Source organism: Alligator mississippiensis, chromosome 4, assembly GCF_030867095.1.
Source record: "Alligator mississippiensis isolate rAllMis1 chromosome 4, rAllMis1, whole genome shotgun sequence".
NCBI lineage: Eukaryota > Metazoa > Chordata > Crocodylia > Alligatoridae > Alligator > Alligator mississippiensis.
The window spans coordinates 187,234,123-187,258,991 of NC_081827.1; the positions used below are offsets into that span (position 1 = coordinate 187,234,123).

The window sequence follows — 24,869 nt, forward strand, 5'->3', positions numbered from 1 at the left end:
TACACAAAAAGGGAAGGAGGGAAACAAAAGACAAGGATAATGGGATGAATTAAAGAAGGCAGGGAAGAATAAGAAGGAAGGAGAATGGAGAGGAAATTGGGACAAGAAACAGAAGAATAAATAAGTGTAGGCACATAGCTCCTATCAGGAAAGCCCATCGCAGGGGTTTTCAACCTTTTTAAAAAAGTGTATCCCCAGCAGCCAGACACAGAGCCGGAGGGTGGGGCAGCCAGACAGAGCAGCGACAGCATGGGGTGGTGGGTGGTGGTGGCTGCATGCGAGATTCCCCCCATGAGGCCCACTGCAGCCTTCATCCCCCCCGGCTCTGCTCCTGAGAGGCAGCAGTGCAGGGTGGTGGGTGCCCAAGCTCTGTGCCCTTGCCCAGGCGTATCCCTTAGGGCCTTCCCAAAAACCCCTGGGGGCATGCATATCCCTGGCTGACAACCCCTGCCCTATTTTATCTGCATCCCTTGTTATAAAAAGGGTACTCCTGGCAAAGAGCTCTCTGTGAAGGCACCAAGATTCAAACTTGCTCCCCACACCCCACTAGTCTGAAAAAGGGGACCTTCTGGACTTGCTAGAAAAAAAGTCATCTTTCTGTTTGTTCCACAAGGTTTTGGAGACGTTTGAAGGCATGCTACTTGGATCAGTGGCAGGGTAAAAAGGGTTATTGGTTGTAGCCATGTTGGTCTAAGGACATAGGCAGACATGGTTATTTGGGTAGAATGCGATATCTTTTATTTACCTTTTATTACCTAAATAGTTGGAAAAATTGCTCTTTGCAAGTTTTTGGGCACAAACAACGTTCTTCAAAAAAAGGAGATTTTGTAAAAGTCAACCAGCTTTTGTAAGAAATCAATTCAAATAGTAATTTGGTTTGATTACTTTAATGCTGCTAGGATTTTACCATACTCTAAGGCTAAAGATCAGGCAGTATTATGACTAGTATCCAGTTTCAGTCTGTAAAGAAATAACAGTGAATGGGAATGGTCTGGAATATATGAGAAGAGAAAAATATGTCAATTTCATTTTTTTTTAACTTGTTTTTGTTTCTAGATGATATGGGCAGATACATCAACACAAACTAAAAGTCCCATAGCCATGACTTAAATATTTGAAATCTGGAATATCCTTCATAGGAGATTTAAAATTGTTTTAAAATTTTATATTTGGATTCCTATGGGAAGACTGTCAAATGTGATTTCCAACAAATGCAGAGAAACTGAAATAGCTACCAATCCTATTTAATGCCTTTCTGTCGATTAGTCACCAAGTTCCAGAATTATCTTCTCAACAGATGATCTAATTTTTGTAAAGTAAAGCTTGCAAAGTTTGCTTTGTATATAGAATGGAAAATACAGTTTGCAGAAACTCTTATGAAAGTGAAAACTTGTACTTTAGACCTTTATGTAAATCAAGATTTGAGGTGATCTACAGCCTATGTGAGTAAACAATTATGCTGCAATTGAGATCAATCCCAGGAGCAGACTGACTTTATTTAAAAGGAATTAAAAAAAAAAATCAAAACCTGTCAAGTGATAAAGTAATAGTTTTTGTAAAAAAATAATTATTTCCCTTCCAGCATAGGAAGGAATATGACTCAAGGAAAGTTTAATGACCATGTTCCAGTTAATCAAAGAAATTGACCAGTTAATGGCAAGACATTTCTTACAGATTTCCCAACCTTAGTCTTAAAAAGGATTCAACTTCATAACACAAAAAAGCAACTATAAAAACCAAAGGAATCTGGGCCTGTTTAGGCTATCCCATAACACACATAGTAACTAAGATACCAAATCAATTATTTAATAAGATGTCAGCAAATCAGGGTGGATGAAATGGAACTGATAAGCAGAAATATTTGAACAGACTCAATGATGTGCAATGAAGCTCAAGAAAACAGTGTACTGGAGCAAAGTATGCATTTTCAAGGATTCCCAAAACATAAAGGAAGCTTAAACCAAGGAACCAATATCGCAGTAACAGACCATATCAGAATAACAAATGGTTACCCTCAAAATGCAACTTACTTTCACTTTTCATAAACAAATCTTTACAAAATGTGGCTACATAAATGTTACGTTTCAGGCCTCTTACTGGGCCTTTTGTTTCTGGGGCGATTGCTTATGAAATGGACAAATACCAGATGTAAATATATATTTATTTAAGAAAGAGAAGCAAAAAAAAATCATGAAAATGCCAGTTATACTTTTTATGGAGAAATACTAAAACCAGGAACAGTACTGTACCTTTTCCAAATGCAAGATGATTTCAAATTTAAGATGACCCCCCAATTAGATTTTATAAATGGAAAATTATAAAATTAGTTACAATTTTCCATGTATAGAATCGAATTAGTGAAAGGTAGTCTTAAATTCATACTCCACTGCTGTGGCAGGGAAAGCAGCAGCAGAGGGCTTGCTGTTTGCCCTCCCTTCACCCTTGCTCCTTGCCCTCCCCACATGCCTATGCCTGCTCCCTTGTCACTTGTCCCTTGCTCCCCTGCCATGTCTAACCCTGCCACTGGCTCCCCCACTTTCCCATGCATGTTCCCTACCACACGTGCCTGTGCCAGACATCTGTCACCTCCCTCCCTTCCTCCCTGCCACCTGCCCCCCATATCTTACACACTGTGCCTGTGCCTGGCCCCTGCTGCCCATTTCCACCCCCTGTACCCTCCTTCCTCCACCTTCTGATTTTCTCTGGCTCCAAGACAATCAGCAGTGGAAGTAGCCCTGGCGTGGCCTGCCCTACTGAGACATGGAGAAGCAGTGGTGGTAGCTCTGGGCCAAGAGCAGAAAATAAACAAGAGCAGGATAGCAAGGGGAAAGTTGCGCAGTCATCTACACCACCTGCCCCCACACTTGCCTCTCCCCAACCTTATGAGGGGGCAAGCAGTGGCTCAGCTCCAACTTCAGCTCTAAGCCTAGGGCTGAAGCCAGATCTGAGCTGCCACCTGCTTTGGGCTGGTATTTGAATAGCATTAAATATGGTATTAGGGTTATCCCCTAGAAGCTCATGTGCAGTCACAAAACGTATCTACAAATCGGAGAAACTGGTTTATAAGGTGCTGTCATTTTCTTTAACCTAGCGATTCTCAACCAGAGAGTCATGGCTCCCTGAGGTGCCTTGGGATTCTCTCAAGGATGGTGTGGGATACTAAGTAATATTAGCACTGTTGGATGTGTAAGCATGATTCACATGATAAGTTTAAAGATATGAAATAGGATCCATGGCTTAGAAACTTTCTGACTTGCTGCAGTCTTTCTTAGTTCTTTGCAACAGAAGAATTGTTCTATTATTTTTTCTGTATCAAAAACAAATAAAAACTAAAAGCTGGCATTTTTGAGGAGTGCCTCATCTGAAAATGTTGGAAACACTGCTTTAACTCATTTTTTTCCAAGTTGACCTCTACTATTTATTTTTTCTCACAAATTATCTGTCTCCAAAGTTAAAGTATTCCCCTACATGGGTAAGCTGAAGTGCTACCAAAAATAAAGATCCTAATATTATGTTCTAACGACAAGATTTCAGCACCGATTCTAAAGAAATGACTTCTCTCACTTCCACTGCATGTATTTATGATGTTCAAATATTAAATCTATTTGACGCTGACAGACAGCTTTGATTAAACACAAAAGCATATTTCAAAAAGCTGCACAATATAAAAAGCTAAATATTTCTTTTGAACCCTTTTATTGCTTGACTGAAAAATTCAGCTAGGCAATCAAATGCAAAGGTTTCAACAGCTTCCTGAAGAGAAAACATAAGAAATTATAATCATTCTAAATGTATAATGCGTTATGGTCATCAAGGTGAATGGTCCTCCCTTGCCCACAGGCATACAGGCTTACTTGAAAGTTAACATTCAGAGGTGAAGACATTAAGCTTTATTTCAGCTTTCTGCAGACTACAGAGAGCTAATCTTAGTATTTTTGTTCTACAAATTTAGCATCAGTAAATAGAAGCCTGATTCTTTTGCAGTGCAAAGGTGATTCTATGATAGTGCCAGCATCAAATTTCAACACTGCTGGTTCAAGAATTGCTGTTGTGATCAACCATATGCAAGCATGAAGCTGTGTAGGAAAGGCAGAACTCCTATGAATTCCAGGGTGATGAAATAAACTGTACACAAACTGGCTTTGGAAATACAGAATACTTCTGTGCAATGTTGCAAAGTCACGTGGCACCATGCTCCTTCAGTGGAACAATCAAATAGGCCCAGATCCACTGCAGGAAGGAGCAAGGAAAACAGGGTTTTATAACTGTAGGACTTTGACAAGAATATCCTGAATCTGTACTTTTGATGAGCTAATGATCAATTATTACAAAAAACTGATTATTATTATTGCTTGTATCTACTTGGACTATATGTCTAACCAACTTCTGGGGAAAAACTTCTCCCCTATCATAATACCCCAAATATTTTTAGTCATTTGTTTTTTTGCTCTTGGAGACAAAATCCCAGTCTGATTTACTTTATCTAGCAGCGTTGGAACAAGAACTGTGCACCAGGTTAGTGACTTGAATTAGAAACCTTAGAAATAATAAAAGAGAGCTGTTAACTACCTTAAACAGATTTCACCCGTCTCTGTGATGTTCGGATGCCAGATTCTAGTCAAACATTTTACCTTTGGAGGCTGCCAGAATAAAAGACAAACAGATTACAACGCTGCCCTTTAAAATAAATCAAAATCACCAAGCTACATGAATTATTTAACAATTGGAAGCTTAAAATATATATATGGAGACCTCCATCCAAGTACTAATGATAAACTTGCAATTCTGCAAACTGTTAAGTATCCCAAGAGGCACGCTATCTAGAGCAGAAGAAATATTATCCCCCTTGTGTCTTTATCAGTCCCTTGCAAAGCCAGATTAGTAGTAAGGTTTTTTGAGGGTTTTTTGTTTTGTTTTCATTTGTTCTAAAAAGGCATTCAGGTAAGCAGGCACAGTTTTAAAGGCTGAAACACTAATTTAATTTCCCTTTGAAAAAAACAAAAATGAAAACACAACCCAATGCTATTTCATTACTTGGCATTATGGCAATCTGACAAGAAAAAGTAACAATTAAAACTGAAGATGTTACTCCTTTCATTTGCAGGGAATGAGGAAATGGAAGAAGAAAATGTTTTCTTTTCAATGTGGTTTCAACTTCACAGTAATTTTCAGTAAAGTCTCTTCTATTGTAAAATGTTGACAGGACAACACTTGTGCAGTTACATTTTATTCAAGTTATTTAATAAGGAAGCTGCACTATTTTACAGTAATACTACTACCTCCAATCGACGCTGAAGCTCTTGTTAATACATGCTGGCAAATAAACATTTATAAATGTGCCTTATTTACTCCAGCTTGGCAAAGTAAGTAAAGGAAGGATGACTTTAGCCTGGTGCTGGGGCACTCCCCTAGGTGTTCAGGTCCCTAGATTCAGGTCTCTGTTCCCTGTACTGTATATATGCTCTATCCTATGACAAAGTGCAATTTAGGTGTTCAGGTAGATTTTTGGGGGCACTTTTCCAATGTCATAGAATCACAGGTAAGTAGGGCTGGAAGGCACCTAAGGAGGTCATCTAGTCCAGCTCCCTGCTCAAACCAGGATCATCCCTGACTAAACCATCTCATTCAAACATCTGTCTAACCTGCTCCTGAAAATTTCCAGGGATGCAGTTTCCATAATTTCTGTAAGTAGCCTGTTCCAATGCTTAACCACCCTCATAGAAAGTTTTTCCTAACCTCCAACCTAAAGTTCTTCTGCTGCAGTATGACGCTATTGCTCTTAGTCCTGTCCCCTGTGGCCACAGAGAAAAGCCTGTCTCCATACAGTTTATAACCACCCTTCAGGTATTTGTAGATTGTTATCAATGCCTGCCCCTCAATTTTCTCACATTGGCTTGCACTTGCAAGTGATCCGACATTGGCTTATAAATAGTGCAAGAATGCATTTAACAAAAACAAACAAACATTCATTACGGTTGTCTAAGTTTTATAAAATGTAACTTTCTACAATAGTCACATTTTGGGGGGGGGGGGGAATATTCTGCAGCATTTCTTTAAAAGTGCATCGTATTTATCCAAACAACACTAAATTTGGGATGACTCACCCCTCCCCAGCAATAATTAGATTCCAGACATACAAAATTTGTAAGTTTGTTATACATTTTCCACATACAGAATCTAATTTGGGTGCATCATCTTAAATTCATCCCTCTATCACCTTTTCCCTACAAAATATGCAGAGAATGTCAGCTATTGGTGCTTGGACTCAAGCAGTCTCCTGCCTGAAGTGATAACTAGGAAAGCCACCTCCAGAGTGGAAGGGAGAGGAGGGTTGGAGAAGTGATGCATGTAAATGTCATCTTGGGCAATGAGGTCTAGCACCTGTGTGTGTTGGCAGTGACTGGACCTGAAGACCAATGGAATGAGCAGGGTGGTTCCTTGACACTGGAAGGCTCTAGATGGAATTACTCACAGAATTCTTGTCAAACCTGTCACCTGAATGAGGGTGCCTGGCATATAATAGATAAGGAAGAAAAAGAGAAGATTGCCTTGGAGTTGCTCTTTTCAATCATTGAGTAAAGCAGCTGCCGCCCCTGAGAGTTAGAGTAATGGTTTTGGCTTCTGGGGCTGAGAGAGTCCTCATGATAGGATACTAGTTTCAAGACCTAGGAATCCTGAAGGCATTAAATGGATGGAACGTTTCTGTCAGCGTGGTTGCTGAAAAACTCCATGTGTCCAAATTCAGTGGAATTCAAAAGACCAAAAACTTTTAATTGAAGTATTCCAGAGTTTATTGTATTGATATTGGTCATGGTGGCTCAAATTTTTCACACACCCATTTCAGAGACTGTCCATTTGAAAAAGCACATGATTTTCAGGTAAAAAAAAAAATTATCTCCATAGTAAGATTTTTCAAAACTGGCAAGGATCCTATTGTCTGTGCCATGAGAGACAACCACAGAGGGGTGCAGCTGCTAAATCTTACCCTCTTCTTATGACAGCAAATCCCATGATACAAGGACAAGTCTACATACAACTCCCAAAAACTACTGCAGAAAGTCTGTACAACTACTGTCTTTCCCATGAAGAAGTCCTAAGATCAGCCCCATTCTGTCTGTCTTGTTTTATCTTCTGCATTATGAGAAAAGGAAAGAAGACGTATAGCAGATCATTTTACCCTAGTTCAGAACGATTTTTCTTTGGTGAAGAGTAGTGTTTAGTCTTTCTTGCAGAATGAACACACCTGATGCTTGCAATTGTGTTTATACTTTGTTCTGGTTTACCATTTGGTTCTGCCTTTGGGTCTTATGAACATAAGTGCTTGATTCACTAGCACTGATTCAGTTAAGGTTGTTCGTACTGAGGTAGCCAATGCCAAAGTTGTTGCCATAGTCATTCAGAGGGGTCGTAAGAACATTCTCATTACACTTTGTCCATCAGTTATGTGGATGAGGCTATCCCAGGACTTGGAGCCTGTCTATCTTAACAGTGGGAAGTCTGCCATGTGGGAAAAGTATGGGTATTAGGGACATTGTGGAGCGGTGGGGAAATGTTACAGAAGGTAGTTTAGCATAGATTTGTTTGGGAAGCAAATTGTAATCCATACAGAGAAAAGAGAAAGAGAAAAAAGAGAAAGAATTGTTGCTATGGGTCCTGATGGTAAAAAGCAAAAACCACACACACAAGCTTTTGTAAAAAGTAGTAAATCCAATACTTGTTAGTTCCACCTTGCTGCCACTGTCAGTAAAAAGGAACTGAGGGTAGGCTGCAACTACTTCCTTTTGTCCTTGCATGGGTGTAAGGGAAAGAAACGGGTACACACATGGCCCTGACTAGCACATATTCATGAGACACTGATCTCTCATACATGAGGTTTGTGTGTACCTACAGTGGTATCTACATTGACATTTTAGCAGCAATTAATACCCAAGTCAGGCATTAATAACAGAATTTAAGAATAGCTGCATTTCTACAAAAAAGTTTTCAGTTTTCCTGTTACACATAATGCATAAGACCTAAAGGAAACTAATTAAATTATTTGCAGACAAAAACTAGTTTAGCTTTATTGAACTGTCCTATTCTTCCTGAAGAAAGAAAAAGTTGCACCTCTGCTAAATTTTTTTTAATGGATAGAATTATATTGACAATACTGCAAATTAGGAATAGGCAAAGAGACTGGTGATAATGCTAGACCCCCCCCCCCCCAAAAAAAAAAAACACCAAAAAACAACACGAGCCACTTTCAGGCTCTATTTACACTACCAAAAAAAAACCTTTATGCATTATAAACAAAGCACAAAAATCTCAGTTAAATGAACGTTATTTCTGTGAAAAGAGAGGGGGGAAAAAAGAGGAGAGAAGAAAACAATTGAACAATAGTTGAATGATGTGGTACAATCATATGGTAACTAACTGGGATTTTCTTCTGTGCATCTTATGATTATGTTAGAGAACAAAGTTTTATCCAGAAATTAAATATGTTAATTGTTCAAAAGATGGTTCAAAAGACAAAAAAAAGCACTACTAGAATAGTAGTAGATCACTCTGGAAGGAAACCACTGTATTCAGAACAAAACCAAGTGTAGATTATGTCCCACTGGCTAGCTTTGAGGGAGGAGCACTATTCATGCTGTTAACTCCACTCTTTCGACTAGTTTGCAGTTGCCATGTCTTCCTTAGTGACCCAATTTGCTTCGTGTTCCAGCTAATGCAATTTTCATAGGTTTTTCTTTCCCTGCAGCTCCACCAACAAGTTACCAGGTCAGTTTTAGTAACCATAAACATTCACAAACTCCAAATGAATGATCAGGAAGTACCAGATATGTTTCTGATGTGAATAATGTTCTACACAATTAAATGACTGGCGGGGGGAAACCCTAGGTTCTAGTGATGGTAAAGGCATGCAGCTATAAAATTATCTCAATTCTTATTAATCTTTTTCTTCTTACTAGCTGTGCTGCAATTTCAACTGTCTTCAGTTCTGACAAGCTAGTCTCCTACTGGAGCTACTGAGAGCACCCATATGTGGTCAGGTAAGCAACAGTTAATATATTTCACATCTTTTAAAGATTCTTTCATTATTATTTTATATCCTTTAAAGATACAAAATAAAAAGGAAGAACCTTTGGAGAAAATGTGCAATATATTAAAGACAATAGGACTTACCTGACCCTCTATGGGCCAGCTCCATGCTCCAACAGGGATCCAGGGTGGTTATGACAGCACAGCATGGTGCATGGTGGGGCATCTTATCAGAATGGGAACTGCCTGGTTGGAGGGGGAATGGATGTCACAAGATCTGAAAGAAAAATAAAGTATCCTTTTATATGTGTGCTCAACAACCTGATCTTTCCAGCTTGGTGAAAGAAGCAGACAGACAACCCATACTGGTAAAGTGCCTGGAGTTAGATATTGAACTTCATGGACAAATTTATTACTGTGAAAAAAGCTGCAGTATTTTTTAAACCAACCTATGAAACAGATTAGATTTAGTATATTCTTCTAAGAACTTCAAACAATATCAGAGGACTGATGATTAAAATCACTGAAAACGTGTGTAATATTTTAGATCTATCCATCTATCTCCACCCCCCCCCCCCCCCAATAAATGACTACGGGCCAGATTCCACCAGCTTTACTTGAGGTTTGAGGCATCTTTCTCCATTAGTCCTGTGTGGGCTGGGTGCGAATCCGCGGCCCTTGTCGCGCTGCACGCGGGCTGTGGCTGGCAGCCCAGGCACGCCGGGTTAGAGAGGGCAGGCGCTGAGCTAGAATTAGGCACAGACGCATAATGGTAGATTTTAAGATTATTTACTTACACCGGGATGGTCGCGGTGCAGGCTGGAAAACTTGCTTGAGTTGCGGTTACAAACAAAAAGAACACGAACAATCACGTGAAGTTTGCTAGGCTCCACGCAAACAGAACTCCGGATGTCCTGGACAAGCGCGCCACCGAAATGGCAACTCGTAGATGCGTCTTATAATGTTTCGTTCAAAGACAGGAAGAGGTGGGTGGTGGATCAGGCCGCCAAACTCCTCTGGATCTCACACAGGGTTTCTATTGCCCTGCTGTGTACCCAGAGTCCCCACAAGATCGATGTGGAGTCCTCCTCGGCTTGGGCGGAAACCGCTCAAGCCTCTTATACGGCTAGCAAGCCAATCGCTAGCCGCCATGTGGGAATAATTTAGAACTAGCGAATAGCAGGGAACAAATTTGCATACGGGTGGCGGGAACTCCTTTGCACCGTGCATTTCTGTCGCAACTTGAGAAATGCACCCTGCAAAGACAGCTGCAAAGTGGCAGGAACTTTTCCCTTGCACGCAGGTTCTCTATGCAGCAAAACTCCACTGTGCAATGAAGCTGTAATCCCACGGGGATAATTCTAGTGCCGAAGCACACACAAAATCATACCTTTGGGTCATGACAAGTCCCATCACAGTTCTCTTTTCTACACAGAAGGGGATTCCTGAAGAGGTTACAGTTATTGCCAAAGGACAAAACCCCCCCACTAAGTCTGAGGAAAATACCACTATCACAGAGAATAATTATGAAGCCTCCTAGTTCTACAGCATGCACAGCTCTTTCAGATTATACTTTTTTGGGAATCTTGACCCTCTAAGGGAGTAGAATACTTGGATCCTATCCTATCTAAGACTACACCAGATACATTATCAAGCATTCAGACAGCCCTTCCCCTCCTTTTTTTAAAAATCAGGATCCTATATGGCCCCTGGCACAGGTTACAGTTAATCATGTCTTAAGTATTTACCCAGTCACACATTAATGCAATTAAAGGAGAGATGAAACAAAGAATAAGCATGCGGCTAGGTTTGGGGCTCCCAGCCTCTAGCTACAATCATACCTCCTGCCATGCACATGGCATGGCAGAAAGCACAACTGTGATAACTGGGCATCAGATTCGATCACACCTTTAAACGCACATCCGCCAGGAGTCTATGCGACTTCTTCATAACAAACTATTCTCATATAATAAACTGTTTTAATTGAAATGAGCCAGATAAAAATTGATGCCTAATATCTAATGTTTTATATTTATAACAATTATGAGCCATTTGTTTTCAAGTGATGAATGAACTCTTTCAGCCCCCTTGCTGAGGAAAGTAGCAGCTAGGAGCATATCTTCATACATTTGTGGCAGTTTCTCTCTCCCTTGTTTTCCCCTAGAACAAGGCTGAATGGAGAAAAGGACAAATTCTTTATAGGCTGTATAGCAGGATTGCCATCCCAAGATTTATTTATTTATTTATTTTTTTTTTTACTGATAATCTACAAGGGTTTTTGGTTTTTTTAGACACGTTTTTAGTGTCAGTGCAATAGAATAAAATTCCTGGGTTGGCAGCCCTGTTCAACTGCAGCATGGGTGTTTCTGCCACCTAGGGGTCCCTTACCCCACACCCTGAAACCCCCGACTGCACCCCCCCCACACACCATTCTGGCCCCTCAGCAGCACCCCCCCAATTCCCATCCTGGCACAGCCCCTCACCTGCCACCTCTGCTTCCCTCCCAGCCCTGCAGCTCCATCCCAATTTCAAGGTACTATGGAAATCAGCCAACCAGAAATCTCTGACAGTTCACTGCAGGGCACCAAGCAAGCACTCCCATTTAGACATCAGGTGGTTCTGCTCCACTCTGTGCACCATTAATGCTTGAGTGTAGTTTTCATTCAGGTAGCAAATCTTGAAACAAGTTCAAGACTTTTTTTATATATATATATATATATATATATATATATATATATATATATATATATATATATATATATATATATATAGCCTCTGTAAAAAAATTTTTTTTTTTTAAACAGAATTTATGGACAGGCTGTTTTTTTATGGACCGTTCATAAATTTAGGGACAGTTGGCAACCGTGCTCCAATATGTTTAGCCTATTCTACGCAGTTCAGCAATTGGACAATGTAGAGATAGATACAAAGGCTGCTACAGAAAGAAGAAACTAAGAAGAACCTACACTTATATACTGTATGGCTTACACTAATTACTGGGTTGCTTTGTTTTGCTGTTTTAAATCTACATTCATTTTCTTCTCGTTTCTTCAGACTGTAATATTTTTAAGCAAGGGTTCATTTTCTATTCATTGTTTATACATTACTTCTCATAATGTCTCAGATTCTGTTTGGCGACTTCAGGTGCTATTTCAAATACAATATATGTGCAGGCATTATAGCAAAGCCTTATATAAAATGTGGTGTTCCAGACGTGCTGAACAGCTGGGAAAAATACCACAAGACCAAAATGCTGTAAATAGGGATGCTTAACTACTAATTTCAGTATGAATTCTGCTGGCTATGGGCAGATAAAAAAACTGAACAAGACCTGCCATATGGCCCTCAAGAATTATTTTTATACAGTGAAGAGTTTCAATATTCAATTTTCTATTTTTATACTGCTCAGCAAGTGAAGGTAAATCTTTAAACTCCATGCCTGTCAAATCCAATAGCTATCCAGAGCTTGGAAATCTATAATTAGCATCCACTGTAGATTTTCTGTCAATGTTTAACATAGAATCACTGCAATATACTTAGCATGTTTTCAGTTGCACAGAATGGCTATGACTTTACTTAGAATCAACAAACATTCAAAAGGCCAGATGAAAACTAATTTTCAGTTATACAATTAAGAAGCAGTAGTATGTGTTTCATACGAGTACATTTGTTATTATAAAATGAATAAGCTTTGAGTAGAAACACAGAAGTTATACCTACATTTATTTTGTAGTGAACCTATGAGCTGTCAGAAACAAGCACACCAAGAAAACCAAATACGACTAGGGCAACAAAATGCACTGAATACGTGAACTGCATTTCCTGGGCTCCCCTATTAATGGTTAAAAAAAAAATGAAACTATGGTACAGTTGTCTATTCAAATGAAGAAAAATGATATAGTCATCAGGAATGGCTACTCAGACAAGAAAATACAAAAGTAATACCATACACAAGAATGACGTATTTTAAAATAGGGTTATAATAAAAATCAAATTAGCAAGCAAGATCTGGAGAGAACTCCTAGCCAGTAACACAAAATGGTTAGAGTTACGTTTTTAATTTAAAAAAAAACAACAGTCCTTGTCTGTTTTATTTTTTGATGAACTGTACAGCTTGTTGCTCTCTCTCACCAAAATCAATAAAGTTGACTGCTACATTTTAAAGAAATTCTCAAAAAAAATTTTTTTAAATAAAAGCAGTCACACAGATGCACATACACATATATAAGACTAGCTTCATGCCCCCACAATGGTGCTCTGCAGGGCAAGTAGAGCAGTACTTAGGCATGGATCCTCAAAATTAGATTCTTCTATAGTTATATATGTATATTCATGTGTGAGAGTGCGTGCGTTTTTATTTTTTAAAAAGAGGGGGGAATTTTTTTTGAGAAGGTCTTCAAAATGTAACAATCCACTTTATTGATGGATCCTCAAATCCGATTCCTCTATAGCTTGGAAGCTCTACAGAAATTGACACACACAGACTTAGAAGAAGAGACTCATGCCAGTCAACCAGTCCTTCCAGTTTGGAAATGTTGGCAAAGAATTTCAAGACAGTCATGTAGTCCCTTTGGCAGACAGTAATTATGGGAGACTAGAATTGATGGAAGATGAATCAGAAAAAAAAAATGGAGGAACACCCATAGCTATTTCAAATGTGAGCGCCAGGTCTCAGACACAATGGTCCACATTCCATATATACAGAATACAAAGTAAGGGGAATCTCAAAAACACTTTCAGGATATTCTCCACACTGGAAAGACAACTACTCCTCTACTTCCAAAGGCTTACTTTGCCTTCCCAGCTTCAGTATCAAAGTTCAAAAAATGTACATATCCCACATATAGTGTGGTTACAATTATAATAAGCATTAATGATTTGGAAGATGGGATTCATTAATGATCCATTAATTATTTGAATGATGAGACTACGTGTATGCTTAGCAAGTCGAGTGAATTGCTGACACTCTGCCCAGAGCAACCTGGACAGACAGGAATAGTGACCTGCAATCAATCAAATGGGATTCAAAAAGGTCAAGTACAAATTCCTGCATGTGGGATGGAATAACCACGTATATAAATACAGACTGGGGAATGGCCGATTAGGCTGCAGTACTGCAGAGAAGGACCTGCAGGTTATGATAGACCATACACAGGGCAACAAAAATGATTAAGGGCCTTGAAGGCAATGTTTATGAAGAAAGGCTGAAAGATCTAGGATTATTTAACCTAGAAGAAGAGATGATTGAGGGGGGATTTAATAGCAGTCTTCAAATACCCGATTGGCAGCTACTGATAGGATGCAGATGGAGTTTTCTCTGTAGCTACAGACGACAGGACTACAAGCAACAGGTCTCAAGACGCAGCAGGGGAAATTTAGGTTGGAGATTAGGAGGAACTTTGACTATAAGAGTCAAAGCAAATCTCAAGCAAATCCCGGGACACCATTCTTCCCTTGCACTCGGCCTTAGTGAGGTCACAGCTGGAGTACTGCGTCCAGTTTCGGGCTCCACAATTCAAAAAGGATGCGGAGAAGCTTGAGAGAGTCCAGAGAAGAGCCACGCACATGATCAGAGGTCAGGGAAGCAGACCCTACGATGACAGGCTGACAGCCCTGGGGCTCTTTAGCCTGGAAAAGCGCAGGCTCAGGGGTGATCTGATGGCCACCTGTAAGTTTACCAGGGGTGACCACCAGTATTCTGGGGGAAGGTTTGTTCACCAGAGCGCCCCAAGGGATGACGACTAGGTCGAATGGTCATAAACTACTACAAGACCATTTCAGGCTGGACATAAGCAAAAATTTCTTTACTGTCCGAGCCCCCAAGGTCTGGAACAGCCTGCCACCGGAGGTGGTTTAAGCGCCTACAATGAACACCTTCACGAGCAAACTGGATGCTTATCTTGCTGGGATCCTGTGACCCCAGCTGACGTCCTGCCCTTTGGGCAGGGGGCTGGACTCGATGATCTTCCGAGGTCCCTTCCAGCCCTAATGTCTACGAAATCTATGAAAGAGTGGTCAGGCACTGGAACAGGCTACCTAGAGAAGTTGTGGATTCTCCATGTTTGGAAACTTTCAAGAGCAGGTTAGCATCATGCTCCCGCCTTGGCCCTGGCCAGCATACACAGCTTCGCAGCAGAGCTGCCTTCCACCCACAGCTGGCTGGACATTATACTGGGCAGGTAAAAGTGGGTGGAAGGTTGATGGAAGCTGAACCCTGGGTGCTGAGACAGAAGCTGCCTGGCTGCAGCTTTCCCCACAACGCATCACAGCTTCCCTCACCTACCTGCTGCCCAGAGCAGAACAGCAAAGGTAAGGGAGAAGTTGCAGGGAAGGGGCAGAACCAAGCAGTACCCAGGCAGCTGCAGCTGCACTGGGAGCAGCCCTGCTGGAAGCTGTGCACAATGTCCAGAGCTGGGACCATATGGCAGGCACAGGTGGGAGTGCAGCACAGGCAACCACAGACTTGATGTAATCAATGGCGAGTGCCTGCCCATAGGCCAGATCCAAAGTTAGTGGGCTAGATCCAGCCCATAGACCATATTCTGCCCACCCTAGTCTTATAAGGTTCCTTCCAGACGCACTTTCCTATGACACTATAATAAACTGGATATTGGATTGGAGAGGCAGCCTCAAATAAGGGGAATCTCAAATCAAGCCCCATACAAACCACCACATTCTCTTCATCTTGTCTCTGATTTTCCACATCAATCAGTTCCTTAAGAAAATTACTTCTGCTTACTATGTACTAAGGAGCCAGGCAACAATGGGATAATATGGTTTTTAAGAAGATGCACAGAAAAAAAAAATTATGAAGATAATCAAATGACTAAACTATTGAAACCTATGCAACAAGATTAAAGTGAGGCTTTATTCTTACTGTAATCATACACACAAATGCTTTCTTTTACTGAAAGCTAAAAATACTTAAATGAGTATCATTACCATCACCTTGAATACCAGACACAAAATCAGCTACTATGCAACAGCAACCCAAATCAGCCAACCTTAAGTTACTTTCTAACAAAGGGCATTTAAAAAAAAAAAAAAACAAACCACACAAGAAAATATAATTTGTCTGTTGTTCTCTCCTTGAATGTTAAATTATGAGTTTCATCTGAGTGTGCTAGGATCTGAGATTATCATTTGCATTACAGTAGCACCTTATATCCTGTCTGGACATGCCCTTATTGCGTTATTTTCTGTCTATAATTAATCAATGAATTACAAACACATTGCTGAGATAGCAAAGGCCAAATTTTTTTAATCACAACATGAGCAGCCAACAGCCATATCTACCTACAAAAAGACAAGCACTTTATATTGAGCAACAAAAATAATTTTCCAGAGCACTATCAAAGATTTCTACTATACCTCAATTCTCCAAGGACACACATTTAAACATTCTTTTGATAAGCAAATAGTTACCTGTAAAACAACTTATATGGCAGGTGAAGTGAGCGACAAGAGTCAGCTTTCATTGTTTGCAAGCTCCATGGTCCGTCCCACTGTGCTTTTCCCCACAGGGAATTAAACACCAAAATTCAACATCCTGGCTTGAAGTGTACCAGTTAGACAATCTTGGAGTATAAACAATGAAAGCCAACCCTTGACAACTGCCTTTCATTTGTTTTATTCATTCTCTGCTAGGCAAATAGTTCTTATGGATGGAACAAAGATTACAGTATGTGCATGTCCCAGGAAATAAGATGACAGAAGGAATGAAGAGAGTAAGCTTCAGGGTGACACCTTGATATGAGGTTTCTTGGCTGTACTCATGAGTAGACTAATCCAAACTACTGCAAATTAAAGGCACATCTTGTCATTTTCAAGAGACATACCCATGAAAATTTAGCAGCAGAAGCATAAATGAGGATAATCTTACCTACAATAGAATAAAAATACTGAATTCTCACTGAAATTCTATTATTTCTATAGAGAATAAAATACAAATGGCAATTGTTAGACAAATAGCTTAAATATACTCACCACCATATTATAGGCATCTGGAACTTCAATTTCAAACTGAAATTTTCCACCTTGGTAATAACCCTCATCTAACAAAGAAGAACACAAAACAATGGAATTAAATTAAAAAAAAAAGGCAGCAGCAAATACAATGTACTTTGTTATTACATAGATTATCATGTGATTTGATCACTGATGTTATATTGTCAAGCACTACGTTTATCTTATCTTTTACTCAGGAGAAGAGAGAGAAATATGGGCACAATGGTAAGTCTCCTAATTCTGCTGTTAGGTCAGGGATATGACACCACAATTAATCAAAACGCAAGAGTATGGATTTAGAAGAAGTCTGTTTGTGCACAAAGCTAGAGATGGATGTGATGAGGCAGGAAGGAAGAAAAGAGTCTCGCCTTCACATACTTCTTTGGGTTAAAAAGCTGGCATCAAATCTGAAATAACACAAGCACAATCAACTCTTGGAAGAAACAGGAGAGGAAGCCAGACCAATTCCGTTTGTTGCAAACGAGCTGTGAACTGAACACAACCTATTATTTGCAGAAAATGGCATTCCCTTTCTTGTCTCAAGAGCTGGTTCTAAAACCACTGAAAGCTATGGGAAATCTAACCCAAAGTTTAACCTTATTTACTAGCACATTGTTATTCTACTCTTAACCAAGGCTTGTTGCGTGCGTGCGTGCGCACACACACACACACACACTTACTTTATTTTAAACTCTGTACATTTCCCAGCTGAGCCCCATGCATACCTAGAAGAGGCAGCACATTAGTTGGACCTGGCTTGCCTGATGTCTATAAAGATCAGGTGCTTTAGTAGGGCTTTTTGGGTGCTTTTATCTAATAGCTGACAAAATCAGCTTTAGCTAAAAACACCAAAAAACCCTTCTGAAACGCCCAATTTACACAGATGCTGCAGAGGTGGTTTGAAGTAACACACTGCTTCTTCAGGTAAAGTACAGTTGGTTTGCTTGTTTTTTAATGTCTTCAAGCAGCCCAAAACTCCAGTTAAGAAAATACAGTGTACTCTACTTTTATGCATCCTGGATAAGTACACAATTCATTTACTGCATGACTTAATGGCAGCTCCAATTCTTTACCTATTACTACCATTTAATAAAAGCTAGTATTTGCATAGGCAGCAAATACATTTAATGGTTAAGTGCATAGGAATTCCTTGGGACCAGAACAACATCACAGTGCTATAAACAATGGATGTCAGTACTGTGGTATAAGCAGCCCCAAACTGAACTAATTCCCTTCATTTTCAGGGTTTCTAACAGTTTGAGAGTTGCTAGCTGAAGCCTTAAATACAATGCAAGCTAGTCAGTTTCTGGACTTGCTAAAACTACAGCAATGTGTACTCAATGAGTACTGATTATTTAAGCTTATTGTATTCTGGGTAAGTGCAGAACCTTAATTAAAGGCAAAATTAAAGGCAAACCTCCAAAAATTAGATTCTATGCCTGGAAAATTATATTGTAAGTTTTATAAATGTGTTATATAGAATGTAATTATTGGGGGGGGTCCATCTTATATTCAAGAACATAGGGTAACTCCATGCTCTATACCAGCTGTGATACTTGGGTATATTTCAAAGATTTATATCTACACATCCTGAATAGCCATGTAGCACAGGAAAGAACTGCACTATAGAAGCAGTCTCAGATAAAAAAAAACAAAAAACTAATAATAATTACTGACTTCAAAAAGCCAAGCTGAATTCAATTGTGGTCTACAGTTTAAAAATTGTAACACTAACCTTTTGGAAGGTACTCTTTTAATAGTTAAACTAAAAAATGGCAATATCAAGACATGTCAAGGCAAATAACCACCTCAATTAAATCTAAGACAGATGAGGAAGACTGGCTCTTTCCTCCAGAAGATACATATTTTTATGCAATACTGCTGAGCTGTTAGAATGAGAGGTGCCTCAGACTGACATCTCATGCCACTTTGAGCTTGGACAATTCTGGGGGGAAATACTAAATCAACTCTGCTGTTGTCAGTTTAAAAAACCCCAAAAACAGTGATTGTTTGGGTCCTAAAAACACAAATCAGTTTGGTGGTTCTTTTATTCTTGTTTTACAATTTAAAAAACTTAAGTTTTTTCCCAATTTTTATTATGTTCACATGTTCAGGTGTTTATATCAGGCAGCAATCAATCAATCAAGATTCTGAAACTGAATTATGTACAACTGAAAATAGACATTTATTCAGATCAGATTAAGTGCCAGCACTTCAGCTGTACAACAATACATTAACAAAATGCTAATTAAAAAAAATATAAAAAAAAAAAATCACTCCTCTTTTTTGGTAGTTTTGTTACCGAGATAAAGTTAATACAAAGAATACCATGACCATTTCATGGACCATCTCTCAACAACAGAGCCTTTGTTCAGCTCAATTTAGTTACACATATAATCTATTAGGATACTTTGGATTTGAGAGAGAAAAAAAAGAAAGCTATCATTGTTTTACATATACGACATCTAAATTTCATATTGGTGACCATATGAAAAGTTAACTGAAATCTTACATAATATTATGAAAAAGCACTCATTAAGCTCAAGGACAAAAGTTAGTACAGATCAAAAGATATGATGACCTTCATATGTATTTGGTTAATACTCTCTCTACACATAATCAGTTTCTAATATGACATTTCAGTCACAGGTTTAATACATTTAATCTTTATCATAATTTGGGTATAATGAAAGGATAGTCTCTAAATGTTCCAATCTAAGAAAAAAAACCCATGAATTAACTATTTAACTGAAGAGGGGCAATAGCTCTACTGTCAGTTAGGTGTTATTTGATCTTTGCTAATAAACAACAGTGACATCTAGTGTCTGCTTGGTATCAATACCACAGGTTACACTGGTAATCATTTAAACCATATAGGACTACAAACATATATAAGACGTGTTTCCTGTGCTGGTCAGCCTGTTGTTTACAGGCAACAGATTAATGTCGTCAGAGATACATTTTTAAAAGCCTGGTGTAAATGAGAAAAAACAAAACACAAACCTAGAACCAGAAGGAAGAGGCTAGTATTTCAACATAAATGATGTTAGACACGAACTTCAGCACAATGTGACATATTTTAGCTGTAACACATTTTCATTTAGACTTTTATAAATTCTCAGATACAGGCAAAACTTCAGCAGAAGCTGTATCAAGCCCTTAACTGGCTAGTCTTCTGTACAGATGCACCCAAAAGCTATATGGTGATGTACACAGCTTTGTGTATATACAACTACAAAATTTAAACAGCAAAACCTCAAGTTGCATTAACTGCTATGAAATTTTTGGAAAATAAATTTTGCAAGCAAATAGATCATTAACAAAAAATAAACAGTTTTCAACATGAGAATTATATTTGATTAATTCATTTGGGATTTATATCACAATGTTCTAGCAAAGGTTTTTATAGTCATTTGTTTTTAAAAAAATAGCATTTGCTGCAGATGACACAAACACCATACTTAAATACTTGAAAAGCAAGATATTATCCTTTATTATGCACATTCTGACGTGTGTCAATTTATGACTGCTACTGTATTATTAAATGTGTCAGCTATTCAACTCTCCATGAATTATTTTTTTTAATTAACTTTGACAGATCTGCAACAATATATGGGTGCTCATAAAACACAGCTTACAACATATGTCAAAAATAAAATCACTACTGAAAATAGCTTGAGTTGCACCTGAACAATTAAAATAAAATACTTAAACTGAAACTAAATCAAATTTAGCCCATCAAAATTCATAAATGAGATCTCTACATCTTTCTACTCTGTTGCTATTCCTGATTTAACAAGATTCTAGAGCTCCAAACAGATAGTAAAGGCTTCCCAAATGCTTCCTTTTTCATGCATATCAGACACCAGACAGCCCATACTTTTGATAAAAACACTGCCAGTATAAATTAATCCATTAATGTTTCCTATTTAAGAAGTATTTTAAAAGATTACCTGGGATTACAGTTAACTGGAAGTAATGGAGTTTGTTTGGGTCAGGAAAATTCACTTTACATGTACCTGCAAAGCAAAAGACAAATTTGCATCAAAACAACTGTCTTTCAAACTTTCAAGGCTGAAACATACATCCTTGTCAAGTCTTCTGATATACTTCACCAAGCAATATCTACATTCTAGTCAGCTTACTTGCTAGTTTCTCCCCATCATCTGCAAATTTCCTTCCTAAAGAGCATTCACCAAAAACTATGTCACACAATTCTGGTGCTGTTTTTGCTCTTGAAAGAAATATGGGATGTACTAGTAAAATGAAATAAAGTCATACTAAAGAATTAATTTCACTCCACATAGAAAGCACCAAATATAACTGCTGATGAAATAAGAAAAATGTAGAAAGATAAAAACACAGAACTATTAGGGTTTTCTTCCAAATTGTAAGGGTGATAGCTCCAAACTTTTTTCAAATTCTAAGCATTTCTTAACTGAAGGTAAAATATAATTTATTAAATGAAAGTGAAATGTGAATGGTCATCCTGAAACAAACAAGTTACCTCTCTGAGCACAGTAACGAGTTTGTGATAGTAGCCAGTATCTGATGTTTCAAGATGATAGAGAGACCAAGAGCGAATCTGCCAAGTTACTCAAACTTCAGAAGGACTAAATTTCCTCCCAACTCTAGGAAGTTATCAGATTAATACTATGAATCACAATAACAAAGCTTAAAGTCTAGTTACAATTCCTATCAAAATAAAAACAACACTTGAAGGAAAAGCAATTCAACTGCCTGGGAAGAGTAGGAATAATTCCTAGGCAAGTGGAGGCAGAAGGATGAATGCCAATTTTATACAGAATTTCAAACTTTAAAGTGCATTTTTTAGAAGTGAACAAGTTTCTAGGATTCTCTAAACACTATAATAGGCCATATAGTATGTGACCCTAAAACAGTACTGTTCTATTTTCTCATTATAGAAAGCTTTATAATATAAAAGCAAAATCTAAATTTACCTATCAGAGGGGTACACCAAAATTAAACTTCCTTTACAAAACATAGAAATTGGATGGGACAATAATTCAGTCTGAAAATTCTTACCTTGTTTTGCATTTGCAACTAAATTGCATTTAAAAACCATCCCTAGTAACACATTTTGTATCACAGAGAAAATCAGATTCTAAGTATATAGACGTGCAAGTTAGTTCAAGGTAAACTAAAGCTGTAAATTTACAGCATGTCAACTACTGTAGTAGTTGCCTATGTGCATGCTTTTACCTTGTGTCAAGTGCAAAGCAGCTTACTTTTTTCAATGCAGATGAGGTTAGCTTTATCACCAGGTACAAACATATATAGAGTTATCACAGAGTAGCTCAGATGTTGTAACTGCAGGCCCTAACTTATCTTGTGGCAACTTGTTTGTGTGTCTATACCTCAAGACTTAAGTGCTGGAAACCACACAATATCTTATTAATTTAAGATACTGTTATACAGAGGAGAGTCTTAGCATAATGACTGCTTGGTGACACAGCAGTTTGTAGTCAACGCTACTGCATTTGACATGGGAACAACTTATTAATTGTAGTCTATGACAAATCATGGTTACTGTACTTTCACATTCATTAAAAGCTGTTTACATCTGCAAGGTGCAATAATGACGAGCTATACAGAGAATGCACCTACTGAAACATAGTATTTCAGCTGTCTTAGCAAACCTATTTCCATAACTATGTCCAGCCATGGGAGTACAATGAGCTTATAACTAACTCCAACATCTATCACAACATTCAACTCACAGAAAATTACCATAACAATTAGAAGTTCTACCTCTAAAGCCATTCTTAAAGCATCTAAAAAACTCTTTTAAAATGATTTAAATTTCAGCTACAGTTTCTTAGTGCCTTTAAAGAAATAGAACTCCTCTCCTCACAAAAGAAATGCTTTTGTATGTACATTTCTTTTTGAAGGCAAGGAAGCTGAAATTCTGTATTGGAAGCCTGTGCACTTTAATTTGTCAAAGAGCCTATCACCATATACCACAACACAGGCTTGCAGGGATTACTTTAATATGACCACCCGATTTCTTTCAAACAACTTTTGACAGGCTATCATTCCATATCAATGGTAACTGTGTAGTTTTCAAACATGATCAGAAGGGTGCCTAGTCAATATATACAAATTTAACAGAGAAATCTTGTATGCAAGCACATAACTTGTTTCCTATTGAAAAGAGATGTGCAAAATATAGTTCCTACACATACTTCTAACAGGTGATATATAAAAAGCTTTAATATCTGTCTTAATAGATTCTAGGTGCACAGAGCATTTAATGGGGCAAATATTTTCTTAGTAAAGTCTGTGCTTGAAAGGTAAGAGAATGATTTTTTTTTGTTAAAATAGCATATTAAAAATTTAACTCATCTATTTATGTTCATATATATGATAAAAAAAAAATCACATGAATTGAATTGAACACCTTAGCTTATATCCTTGCAAACATGAAGCTACAAAGATTTTTAACAATAATGGGAAAAAAGGAAAGACCAAGAAAATTTGGGGAAACAAAATTTGAAAACCTTTCAACTCTAGATCCCAAATTAAAGACCATCAAAATCCATTAGCATGAATCTGCTGGTTGGCTCTTTGCTAGCCAGTGCAAAATGAAATGGTGGTCTTAGTTCAGCAGCCACAAGTGTACAGAATAACAGCCCCTAGTAACATCCTGAGTGGCAGTAGGGGCAGCCTTGGGGGGTGGGGGGTTGGAAATGGCTGAGGGGCAGAGAATAGCTACCACAGCTACCAGCAGTACAGCAGCTAGTGCTGCCCTGAGCATCGTGGCTGTCCCAGGGACCGAGCTGACCCCTCTGACACACCTTTTTTTGTGCAGCCTGTAGAGAGATGGAGGTCCATGGCACATGTCCATTTAACAGTACAATGGGATCTGATCCCCAATCCTAACAACCATGCCATCCAGCAAGGGGAGGTATGAAGGACCCCTCCCCCACAATGGGGACTACCCTTCCAGGAGCCTCCAATCCCCTGCCGGAGATGCCAAGTATAGGGTTTAAGATCCCTGGCAAGGAAGCTGCCTCAGACCACTCTTTAAAGCTAGTGCCAGGAGTCAAAGACTGCAAAGCCTCTTACCACTCTGAGTTTAAGCACCTAAAGGTTTTAAAGAATGCCCCTGCAGGTGAGCTCTTTAAAGCTCCCCATATGCCAGGCTCCCAGTTGTAGGCCTGCTTTTTAAAGGTCTGGAGCACAGCGAGCCCGACATTAAGACGCTGTTCCCCAATTGTCCAGGTCACAGCACCCTCTCCCCACCTCCCCCCATCTACCTCCAGGGATCAGGAAGGGGCACCATATCCAGAACCTGGTGCTGCCACCAGCCCAATCCTGCTGATCAGATAGGGAAGGGCTGTGTCCTGGACCCCAAAGCTTCCCCATACCATATTCCTATGCTCAGTTGAGCGCTAGGATCTGTCCGAGGTCAACCCTGACACATCACATGTTAAACTTAAGATGCAATACAGACAACCCACAAAGCTGTTACGTACTGTATGTGGAATATCTTTGTGGTACATTTGCTAATTATTACTCTATAAATTGTGGCTTTAATATGTGGCTGGGTTATTATTTATGGTGTGGTTAATACCTTAAATCCTAAATATAATATGTGCCAGGGACCTTAAGAACAGATGAATAGGGAGACTATGTTTCTTTCATCCCCAGGAGTAGTTTTTGATGGTTAGAGGAAGCACACACTGGCCAAAGGGCATTATAAAAATTTGCACCGCACCTGTCCTCTCCAAATCTTGTGGTCATTTCTCAAGTCTGTCAAACTGGCAACTCTTACTTTTGTCTGAGAAATTAAAACATACTAAGCTCTCTGGAAATAT

At 38.8% G+C, this 24,869-nt stretch overlaps 1 protein-coding gene across 3 annotated transcripts in view; it reads right to left on the bottom strand.

Annotated features, from left to right (window-relative positions):
* Window positions 1-24,869, bottom strand: part of UBE2F (ubiquitin conjugating enzyme E2 F (putative)) — a 126,645-nt gene that overhangs the window by 74,973 nt on the left and 26,803 nt on the right. For all 3 annotated transcript variants that reach the window (XM_059727188.1, XM_006274371.4, XM_006274369.4), the window contains 3 exons: window positions 20,982-21,047; window positions 17,008-17,075; window positions 4,570-4,640 (listed from right to left, as the gene is read on the bottom strand). In XM_059727188.1, the coding sequence (XP_059583171.1) occupies window positions 4,570-4,640; window positions 17,008-17,075; window positions 20,982-21,047 (205 nt within the window). The remainder of the gene's footprint in view (window positions 1-4,569; window positions 4,641-17,007; window positions 17,076-20,981; window positions 21,048-24,869) is intronic.